Source organism: Diadema antillarum, unplaced genomic scaffold (genome assembly GCF_040938485.1).
Source record: "Diadema antillarum isolate AM-2024a unplaced genomic scaffold, OU_Dant_1.0 seq00000367_RagTag, whole genome shotgun sequence".
Lineage (NCBI taxonomy): Eukaryota > Metazoa > Echinodermata > Echinoidea > Diadematoida > Diadematidae > Diadema > Diadema antillarum.
Window position 1 is genome coordinate 1,027,479 of NW_027271368.1, and position 11,621 is coordinate 1,039,099.

Below are 11,621 nucleotides of genomic sequence, written 5' to 3' on the forward strand. Positions count from 1 at the left end.
AACTACTCAATGCACATAAAACTTATGAAAAGGTCAAAAGTCAAGTAAAAAATCCTCAAATCCCAAAATACATGCTGTCTTAGAAAATATAGCCATATCATCCAATAAAACCTAGTTCAAGGAAAGTGGACATTCAACACATTTTTGTGAAAAAACATGATTGTCATTTTGATATTTTGCCAATTATGTTAATTGTCATTACGCATTGTAAATGAGAATCATGCATTATGGCGGGCGCATACCAGTCGCCATAGCGACATTTCTTGTTAATCAGAATCATACCCCTTCACCCCCATATATACGCACACAAACACACACACACACACGCACACACACACACACACACAAACAGCAAGGGAGTGTGTGGAGTGTTTTCTCATGATGGCGAGGAGATTTTTCTCGACAGCTCGGCAATGGCAGTGTGTAGACGTACAAGCAGGACGAGGGCGCTGCTTGCAAATGAACAATATCCCAGCACTAAAAATACCGAGTCAGTCGACGTGGTAATGGTGAAGAGATATCCTGTGTTGTTGACACAAAACAAAATTGAGAACAGTTATACATAAAATCATTCATATACAAGGTGTGATTATTAACCTTTTTTTTTCTATATTCGCCCTCATTGATGGCAAAAAGTTTAATTAGATGCAGTCGAACTAACCAATATTTTTGTCTGCATAAAGAGATTAGTGACACCACAACACAAAATGATAGAGTAAAGGATTTTACATGTATTTTCATATGGGATCGGGCAAACCTTACCGTGATTCTGTGAGAGTTCCAGTTATCTCTTCGCGTGCATTCTACCTAATTAATAGTAAACTGTCATGCGCCGCATATGATATCAGGAAAATTGGCGTCATTATTACACCACGTCGATTGCTGCGCCAAAGGACAAGGTCAAGATTGCGCTTCTTTCGCGGCATGGAATAGAGAGTTGATGTATATGTAGTACCTTACTTTAAAACAAAAGATTCGCAATGCTGCGTTGAACCTTTGTCTGATAATTTATAATACTCGTTCTCACGCAAATTTTAGGAGTTTTATGGTCCCACTGTCCCACATTATTCCAACCAACAATGGAAATTAACGAGGTGATGACATCATCCCTCCAGTCTGTTAGTGTCAAAATAATCATTGGACCGAATGTTGACGATCACTTTCGACCACTTGGATTAACCATTCTTAGAGATCATTTAATAATGTTTGAGCTTTGTTCGTCAGATATTTCGCCTGAAGTCTGAACAGCGCGTATAAAAGGGCCTGTAGATAGCATATCTATCGAGTTGTTACAACGAGAACTGGAACGCACGAACAAATTTAATGAACGGATGGACGAACAGCCCCAAAGCCTCCGACACACTTCGCAGCGGAAGCAGTCTCATGAAACTCCTGTACCATTCTGGTCCTCTAAATTCTGCACTCTGTCAATTTGGTTACAGCTCGTTATTCCGAAGGTTCGTTATTCCGAAGGCTCTTTAGTCCGAAGATTCATTCGAAGGTTCATTGTTCCGAATTTCATTTTCGGATTACCGAAATTTCGGAATAACAAACCTTCGGAAAGACGCAACAAATGTTGGGATTAACGAATCTGTAGGTATAGGGACTTTGTGTTTTTCGGAATAGCGAACCTTCGGAATAACGAAAAGCATCCGTAAATTTGACCATCTGTGATGTCGAATTGCACTCTGAGGTGGAAATATTTCTATCTTTTAGATGCTGTATAACAAAGCTCGACGTTAGCGGTTGCCCGGTGGTCTGGGGCCATTACTGATGAAGAAAATCCATGATATGCTTTAAGTGATTCCATCACATCAAAATGAAATATAGCATCAATATAGCAAAATAGCATAAAATATTGCTGAGTATGTTCATTTCTTTTATGTGGTGCTCTTTCTTTTTTCTCTCTCTCTTCGAGAAAAGGGGAGAATATGGAATCCGTTTCCGTCTGTTGTCTTGGCAGAAATGCATCAATCTTGAAATGTTGTTGTTTCCTATTTTTTCCTCTCCATCACGAGTAAATAATGAAATGTGTTGATCGAAAATGGTGCGTTGTCGGAAAATATGAGGCTGTATTGCAGGTGGTTTTCAATTTTTTCACATTATATTGACGTTTATCAGACTGAAACTAACCAAGGCTGTGTTTATCAACTTTCCCCAGTTTAAACGACTTTCGAAAGCCCTTTCTATAGCCCTTTCCATAGCCCTTTCGAAAGCCCTGTCTGCTCCCTGTAGTATTAATGTGCCGCTTGTTTTCGTCGGCTGCGTTTATCAACTTTCGATAGCCCTTTCCATAGCCCTTTCCATAGCCCTTTCGAGAGCCCTTTCCAAAGCCCTGACTGCCTGTACTATTAATGTGCCGCTTGTTTTCTAAGACGGGACGGCGAAAAGCAATTACCATCATAAAGACATATCTTCCTTTGGCTGTGTTTATCAACTTTCCCCAGTTTAAATGACTTTCGAAAGCCCTTTCGATAGCCATTTCGATGGCCCTTTCCATAGCCCTTTCGAAAGCCCTGTCCACTCCCTGTACTATTAATGTGCCGTTTGTTTTCGTCGGCTGCGTTTATCAACTTTCGATAGCCCTTTCGATAGCCCTTTCCATAGCCCTTTCGAGAGCCCTTTTCAAAGCCCTGACTGCGTGTACTATGTGCCGCTTGTTTTCTAAGAAGGGACGGCGAAAAGCAATTACCATCATAAAGACATAATCTTCCTTTGAGAGTGACGAGTCATGATACAATGCCACGTGAATCAATTGTCTTCCTATCTGTGAGGCAGCTCCAGTTTAGCACATACTTCAAATATTTCTGAGTGGCGGCATGAGACATGGGATCAAAGGGAATGAGACTGTTGTTACTCTATTTCTCAAACCTTGTTGGTGAAAGAAACACCTCCTTGTTCCAAGCATATGCGTGCATTACACACAGCTGTATGTATACACCTGTGTACACGTACTCGTGTGCACTTTACGTGGCGCGCGTCTTTCAGAAACTGGAAACGCATGGTTGCGTAACCGCAGTAGGGCGACCTAAAGGGCTTTCAAAACAGCTTTGCGTTTATCAACTTCGAAACAATCATTGAACAATAATGAACAATGATAGGCATAATAAGCATGTCTACTATCATTACATGGGGTTTCATTTCAGCTTTTTTTTTGTTTTATATTTGACGAGCTTGCTTCAAAGAGGCGCTAAATCGATTGTAAAATGATGGATTTAGCCACTTTTGGCAGCAAGCTCTTCATTTGTAATGGCAAAATCGTAAATTAACAAAATACATGAGAAAATGAGTAACAGAATAAAGAAAATATAACTGTATTTTTTATAACATATGCATATATATGCATATTACAAACTAAACAGGGATAAGAATGGAAATGAAGGTTCCCACTTAAAAGCAAAGCTTGTACATTACGGGACCCTCAGAAATGCATAAGAAGACGAATAATGAATTAACGAAACTATATTTAACCCAATATAAAACAACAGAATCAAAAGAGCCAATGTCAACTGACATGAAATTGAATTATAAAGTAAAAAGAGAAGAAAGAAAGAAAAAAAGAAAAAGTGAAAAACGTACGCGTGCCATCTTGGACATAAGCAAACTAGATTCCACGATGTACGTGTAGTGATAAAAATTAAATATAACATGGATTCAACATATTGCAAAGAATTACGTACACAGGTAACAATGTAGAAGAGCGGACGTAAAAGAAGGATCGAATAGACTCACTGGTCATGGGCGTCACCAGGGGGGGTGCGTTGGGTGCGAACGCACCCCCCTTCAGACCCTAAAAAAAAAAAAAAAAAAAAAAAAAAAAAAAAAAAAAAAAAAAACCTCAGTCTGCGAGCGACCTCAACGCCGGACACTAAATGATTATTATTTTTTATCTATTTATTTATCTTTTTGAAATTTTGCATCGGGGACAAATAAAAAAAAAAAATCGTGGGCAAAAGCAATTCGCACCCCTGGTTCTGGCAGCACTGATTTTATACATAGATACTAGTGCAAGTGTATTCTATACAGTGTTGACTATAATACATAGATTTTGGACATCCTTCCTATACTTGGTCACTTCGACGCCACCTCACTGGTCATACCTCCCCCAGTCATGAACATAAACCGACACCCTTGACTACCAGTGGCGGATCCAGGGGGAGGGGCGCACCGGGCGTCCCCCCCCCCCCCGCCCCTCTTAATTTCAAAAGCGAAAAAGTATAGCTACAAACGGCAGTTTTTGGACTGTAAAATGTCACAATTTTCAAGCTCGCTCGCTGGCATTTAGTCGTAATGCCATTCTCCTGAAGTTGCTGCCAGTGATTGCCGGCAGTTCCACCCGGTGCGCCCCCCCCCTTACTGCAAAAAATATAGCTACAAACGGCAGTTTTGGGACTGTAAAATGTCACAATTTTCAAGCTCGCTCGCATTTAAATTCTCCTAATATTGCTGCCAGTAATTGCCAGCAGTTGCGCCCGGTGCGCCCACTCAATTTCGAAAGCAAAAAAAGATATAGCATCAAACGGCAGTTTTGGGACTGTAAAATGTCAAAATTTTCAAGCTCGCTCACATTTAATCTTTATGCAATTCCCCTGATGTTGCTGCCAGTAATCGTCCAGTTGCGCCCGGTGCGCCCCCCCCCCCCCACCTTAATTTCCAAAGCGGAAACATATAGCTACAAACGGCAGTTTTTCTACTGTAAAATGTCAAAATTTTCAAGCTCATTCTCTTCGCTCGCTCGCATTGAATCGTTATGCAATTCACCTGATGTTGCTGCCAGTAATTGCCAGCAGTTGCGCCCGGTGGCATGCGCTCCCCCCTTAATTTCCGAAGCGAAAAATATGGCTAGGAACGGCAGTTTTGGGACTGTAAAATGTCAAAATTTTCAAGCTCGCTCGCATTTAATCTTTATGCAATTCCCCTGATGTTGCTGCCAGTAATCGTCCAGTTGCGCCCGGTGCGCCCCCCCCCCCCCATAATTTCCAAAGCGGAAACATATAGCTACAAACGGCAGTTTTTCTACTGTAAAATGTCAAAATTTTCAAGCTCATTCTCTCCGCTCGCTCGCATTGAATCGTTATGCAATTCACCTGATGTTGCTGCCAGTAATTGCCAGCAGTTCCGCCCGGTGCGCCCCCTCCCTTAATTTCCAAAGCGAAAAAATATGGCTAAGAACGGCAGTTTATGGACTGTAAAATGTCAAATTTTCAAGCTCGCTCTCTTCGCTCGCTCGCATTTAATCTTTATGCAATCCCCCTGATGTTACTGCCAGTAATTGTCTGCAGTTGCGCCCGGTGCCGCCCCCCCCTTAATTTCCAAAGCGAAAAAATATAGCAACAAACGGCAGTTTTTCTACTGTAAAATGTCAAAATTTTAAAGCTCGCTCTCTTCGCTCGCTCGCATTGAATCGTTATGCAATTCACCTGATGTTGCTGCCAGTAATTGCCAGCAGTTGCGCCCGGTGGCATGCACTCCCACCCCCCCCCCCCTTAATTTCCAAAGCGAAAAAATATGGCTAGGAACGGCAGTTTTTGGACTGTAAAATGTAAAATTTTCAAGCTCGCTCGCATTTAATCGTTATGCAATTCATCTGATGTTGCTGCCAGTAATTGCCAGTAGTTCCGCCCGGTGCACCCCCTCCCTTAATTTCCAAAGTGAAAAAATATGGCTAAGAACGGCAGTTTTTGGACTGTAAAATGTAAAATTTTCAAGCTCGCTCTCTTCGCTCGCTCGCATTTAATCTTTATGCAATTCCCCTGATGTTACTGCCAGTAATTGTCTGCAGTTGCGCCCGGTGCGCCCCCCCCCCCCAATTTCCAAAGCGAAAAAATATAGCTAAGAACGGCAGTTTTTGGACTGTAAAATGTAAAATTTTCAAGCTCGCTCTCTTCGCTCGCTCGCATTTAATCTTTATGCAATTCCCCAATTACTGCCAGTAATTGTCTGCAGTTGCGCCCGGTGCGCCCCCCCCCCCCAATTTCCAAAGCGAAAAAATATAGCTACAAACGGCAGTTTTTCTACTGTAAAATGTCAAAATTTTCAAGCTCGCTCTCTTCGCTCGCTCGCATTGAATCGCCCGGTGGCATGCGCTCCCCCCTTAATTTCCAAAGCGAAAAAATATGGCTAAGAACGGCAGTTTTTGGACTGTAAACTGTAAATTTTTCAAGCTCGCTCTCTTCGCTCGCTCGCATTCAATCGTTGTGCAATTCATCCGATGTTGCTACCAGTAATTGCCAGCAGTTCCGCCCGGTGCGCCCCCTCCCTTGATTTCCAAAGCGAAAAAATATGGCTAAGAACGGCAGTTTTGGACTGTAAAATGTAAAATTTTCAAGCTCGCTCGCATTTAATTGTTATGCAACTCACCTGATGTTGCTGCCAGTAATTGCCAGCAGTTCTGCCCGGTGCGCCCCCTCCCTTTATTTCCAAAGCGAAAAAATATAGCAACAAACGGCAGGGTTTTTTTTCTGTAAAATGTCAAAATAATCAAGCTCGCTCGCTCCGCTCGCTCGCATTTAATTGTTATGCAACTCACCTGATGTTGCTGCCAGTAATTGCCAGCAGTTTTGCCCGGTGCGCCCCCTCCCTTTATTTCCAAAGCGAAAAAATATAGCAACAAACGGCAGGGTTTTTTTTCTGTAAAATGTCAAAATAATCAAGCTCGCTCGCTCCGCTCGCTCGCATTTAATTGTTATGCCTTTCTCCTGATGTTGCTGCCAGTAATTGCCGGCAGCTGCGCCCGGTGCGCCCTCCCTCCTTTATTTCCAAAGCGAAAAAATATAGCTCCAAATGGTAGTTTTTTTACTGTAAAAGATGAAATCCTAGCTACGCCGGTGCCCTTTCCCCGCTTGGTTTCCCTCAACAACAGTAAAAGTCTAGGGATTGAGAGCTTCCTATATTCCAAATGTCTGTCAAAAAAAAAAAAAAAATCTCGTTACATGAGGGTCAAAACGCACCCCCCTTGAAAAAAAGCTGGTGACGCCCCTGCTGGTATACAGTATACGGTACAATCAACGTGAACATCTGAGAGGACTTGTGTTTCTCAACTTAAAAAAAATATATGTAATTGTTTAATGCTTAACGAATTGATGACCTTATTGAGATAATAAAGCGAATCTCATTCGGCGGTATATGTCAGAAGATTTCAATAAAAATAGTGATTTGAATTGATTTACTTCGTTTTGTTTTTTTGCTCGGCTATGCATGTGAAACCATTGGAGGGTCCAGCGGGGGCGCACCGGGCGCCCCCCCCCCCCTTTAATCATGTTAAAACAAAATAAATCAAAGAACAAAAATTGGGGGGGGGCGCCCCCTTTAATTTTGTAAAGGCGCCTCCCCTTTCCAGAATTCCTAGATCCGCCTCTGGAGACGATTTCAAACTTAATTCTCCAATCCAGCATTATACTGAATGTGTACGTGTTGCACACACCCTTAGTGAAACTCAGAGAAGAATAGATTGACATACCAGACAACACTCCACCGCAAACTTCCCCAAGTCCCTGTGACAGCATAGCGCAAGTTATGGACGAGGTACGCCTCTCAGTGGAAAACATTTCCATGATCAGCAGAGACTTAAGAACAGCTCCGGCGCCGATGGCAAGTCCACTGATACCTGCCAGACTAATAAGTAGTGAGAAGTTGGACGTGGCGGAGTTCACAATCAGAGCCACGCCGTTTACAGCACTCATTGTGATAAATTGAGAGCTGGCATTGAAGATGCCTTGTTTCACTCTGAGAAGTAGACCGCACATGATTCGCCCGATGATGTTTCCTACTCCACCTGATACTGATACAAGCACTGCATCTTCGTTTAGATAACCTTTCAATTCTGCATCCGGGACGACGAATATCGTCCAACCGCTGTAAATCATGCCATACAGAATGACAGCTAGAATAACGAAGCATATCTGCAGAATTACTCGAGCAATCTCAAGGCGGCCAGAGTTAAGGTAAGCTCTTATATGTCCGCATGCTGCTTGTCTGATTTTATGTACCCACCCGAAAGTTTCTTTCATGTTCTCTCGGTAACTCTCATTCTCATGTACCGTATCTGTGGCTGGACACTCGGCCATTTCCCTGCTAGGCTCATGTGTTCCAAGTTGTGTTGAGAGTATCTCGGGGCTTAACGTAGCTGCTGCAACAACGGAGTGGAGGTTTAATGCTCCCAGTAACAATATCGCTCCCCTCCATCCGTAGATGAAGAACAAAGACTGTGTGAGTGCTGGAAGGAGCATCATACCTACTCCTGCACCCATCATCGACAGAGCAAAGGCCAACCCGTATTCGTCGCCAGAAGCAGCCACCACTGACGAGTAACCGGACAAAATTGCAAGGCCGTATCCGCCTCCTGCAATGTGGATATGATAGATAAAGGGTTGCAGTTATAATCAGAAGCAGTTCGTTCACTTGCTTAGAATCCACATAGTAATAGGGATCTCCTTTAATTTCTGTTAAAAAGCGACATTCAGTATCTTCTGAATTCATTGAGAGCAACAATTAAAGTAGAAACTCGATATAAAGAGATCTTTTATAGCAAAATACCTCATGTAACCAACTAATTTCCCCAGTGCCAATGTGTTTTTTCCTTTTTGTCGTGTTTGTATTGTTCTTGTATTGTTTATTGACTATAATAATACTGATGTGACAAAAAATTTGATCTAAGGATCAAATTGTTTTGGTCCCTAGAATCTTGTTGCTGAGTTTGCTTTTGCAATTATGTTATGTTCATTAGAAATAACTAACTTAACTCTCGTTTCGTAACGGAAATGTATATCGTTACAATGTCAGTAAATGAGCTCAAATTTATTTCAATTAGTCCATGTACTTCATTACGATTTATTGTAGTCAATTCATACAAAATATCACAAAAACTGAATCGAAATAATTCTTGAAGTGTTGAATCATTTGGGGAAATGTTTAAAAAACCCTATTGGGCGGTTTAGAGCTGGCCATGATTTATTGTTTCATTTTACTTATACATGAGTGATTGTGACCGAAATTCCCGAATTTGTTGCTATCCAATTTCAACAAAATCTTCTTTATCCTATATCATTTTTACTGTAAACTCATTTTTGTTAACTCGATTTCGTCGGGGTGACTTATTTTCTAGAAGAATAGGACGACTGCATTTCTGGAACAGCATCATCAGTTTTGGCATTAGACGAGGAGGACCAAAAGTGACACATTATAGCAAGCCTTTAAGTTGGCTTCGTACAGTTATAGCTGATTGCCAACAGGAGACTTAAAGGACAAGTCCACCTTCATATACGGTGGTTTAGTGATTGTAACAATATTAGTAGAACACATCAGTGAAAGTTTGGGGAAAATCAGACAATCCATGCAAAAGTTATGAATTTTTAAAGTATCTGCCCAGTCACTGCTTGATGAGAAGACTACTACAGTGCATTAGGTCACATGCGTACGATATAAGGAAAATAAAAAGAAAATTTCACTAAACTTTACTTTTTGAATAAAGTGCACACATTCTTTACTTGTTACTGATGTATGTTCAGGGTAATATTATTCCCCCTGCCTTCTGAAAGAGTGAAGTTGAGCATTTGTTTCTTATGCGACAAAAGTGAAAATATGTTGAATTTTCTTTATTCTTTCTTTATATAGTTGTACACATTTGACATCGCAAGCTATAGTAGTCTTCTCATCCAGCCGTGACTGAGCAGAAACTTTAAAAATTCATAACTTTTGAGCGCATCGTATAATGTTCCTCAAATTCTCACTGATATGTTCTACTAATGTTGCTGCCTTCTCTTAACCCACATGTCTATGAAGGTGAATTTGTCCTTTAAAAGCCTTGTCCGAGACAGTCATCAGTAGTATTGCAGACGAATGCGCCGTGCGTCAATGTGCCATTCACTCTAAAATATTGGTACATAGATCCAAATGTTGTTTTTTTTTTCTTTCTTACCTGATATTACAGTCAAACCACAAAGCTGGCTTGGCGTTTGTGACAGACTGCCGAGAATGAGCGGCAGTGTTCCAAGTAGACCACCTGCCATGGCCAGCCACCGGGGTGGCAGGTAACGCAGAATGATGTTGGTTATAATGCCTGAGCGAAATGAGCAAAGCGAGGAGGGAAAGTTAACTTCAGCGTGAGGTAAATCAGATTAATTCAGTTGAAATTTGATATGCAAGGACAGTGTACCTCTTTTTTTTTTCAAATACGAAATTATAAAGACATTGTGTGTTAACAGTCTAATTATATAGGCCCTACACTGTTGGTCAAAAGGTAGAATAATTTTGTATTGAACAAAAGTCGACCGTTTTGTTTGCATTAAAAAGGCTGTCTGTAGACAAGCTGGTACGTATGTTATTGATTACGTAATGTTACTCCAATATTCAGGTGATATCTGAACAGGAGGAATGTGTTAGTACGTAACAAAATTACCTTGTGCAGACTATAAATCCCTGTATGGTTGAAATATTTTCCTTTTTGCTGATTTTGCACCGTGTAAAGAAAGTTGATTTTTTCCGAGTTCCCTGTACTGTTTGCAAAAAAAAACAACAAAAAAACAAACAAACAAACAAAAAAATCGGCCCAGAGTCCCCCAAGACTATGCCTGGTCCAATGCTGAGGGCAATGCGCGACAGAGTGATAGCGCTTAGGCAGGAGGGCTGCAAGCAGACTCGTACAGGAGAAATCTTAGGGATTTCACAAGGTGCAGTCTCTGAAATCTTTAAGCGTCATTGGGATAGAGGAAATGTCCTGCCACGGAAATCACCGGGACGTCCCAGACTGACAACAAGTGGAATTGACCGTCATGTGTTGAATCTTAGCCGCAGAAACAGGAAGTTCCTACCCGCGAGTCGTCTTCAACGCTTGTGTATGGGACATCATGGAATCAACGTCTGAAGATCAGCAGTCAATCTCAGATTTATACAACATGGCTACCGAGCACGATGATTGGTTAGACGTCCATGCCTGACGGGGTTAGCCAGGGGGTAGCTCGTCTCCTTTGGGCCAGACAGCACAGGACACTTTAACTGGGACATTGGCAACACGTCATATTCATAGACGAGAACCGGTTCATCCTTGACCGTAGAGATGGGAGACAGCGAGTTCGTCGGTTAGGTGAGGAAAGACTTCTGGATGATTGTGTCCACGAGACAACCCAAGGTGGAGGAGGCCCAGCGATGGTCTGGGCCGAATCCATTACGGAGGAAAAACACCGTGGTGCCGGATGCACCAATAGTGGTGTTTACTTCTAGTGAACGCCGCTGTGACTGTGTACAGGGAGATATTTGAGTTCCACTGCCTTCCATAATTATGCAAGACATGTGTATAGGTTCAATTTCCGACTGGAGGATGATAACGCTAGACCGCGCAGGGCAGCTGTATAGTTAGGGAGGCAGAGAGGTCATTCCTCAAAATCTGCAGGAGTTGGCAGCTGCGTTGAGGGAAGAGTGGGAAGCCATACCTGTCGACGTCATCAACAACCTGGTGGACAGCCTGCCACTACACCTAAGCGATCTTCTTCGTGCTAGGGGTGGATTTACCCGGGATGGACATACCCGATATAAGTGAAATCTTAAGAACAATGACTTAAATTTGATGTGAACTTGTAAATGGAATCACCAAAACAAAAAGTCATCTGGAAAATTGAATAACGTTT

The 11,621-nt window shown here is 42.0% G+C and overlaps 1 protein-coding gene across 1 annotated transcript; it reads right to left on the bottom strand.

Annotated features, from left to right (window-relative positions):
* Positions 1-376: 376 nt before the first annotated feature.
* LOC139731257 (monocarboxylate transporter 12-like) lies at positions 377-10,007 on the bottom strand. The gene is made up of 3 exons (XM_071642143.1): positions 9,917-10,007; positions 7,460-8,341; positions 377-522 (listed from the first exon to the last, which is right to left on the bottom strand). Exons 1-3 carry the CDS (start codon positions 10,005-10,007, stop codon positions 377-379), a joined length of 1,119 nt encoding a protein of 372 aa, XP_071498244.1.
* Positions 10,008-11,621: the final 1,614 nt, after the last annotated feature.

Coding starts and splice junctions, on each gene's coding strand:
- LOC139731257 (XM_071642143.1), bottom strand. CDS start 10,007: ATGGCAGGTGGTCTACTTGGAACACTGCCGCTCATTCTCGGCAGTCTG. Junction 8,342..9,916: donor TGGTTTGACTGTAATATCAG/GTAAGAAAGAAA, acceptor TCCACATTGCAG/GAGGCGGATACGGCCTTGCA. Junction 523..7,459: donor TTGCGGTGGAGTGTTGTCTG/GTATGTCAATCT, acceptor TCAACAACACAG/GATATCTCTTCACCATTACC.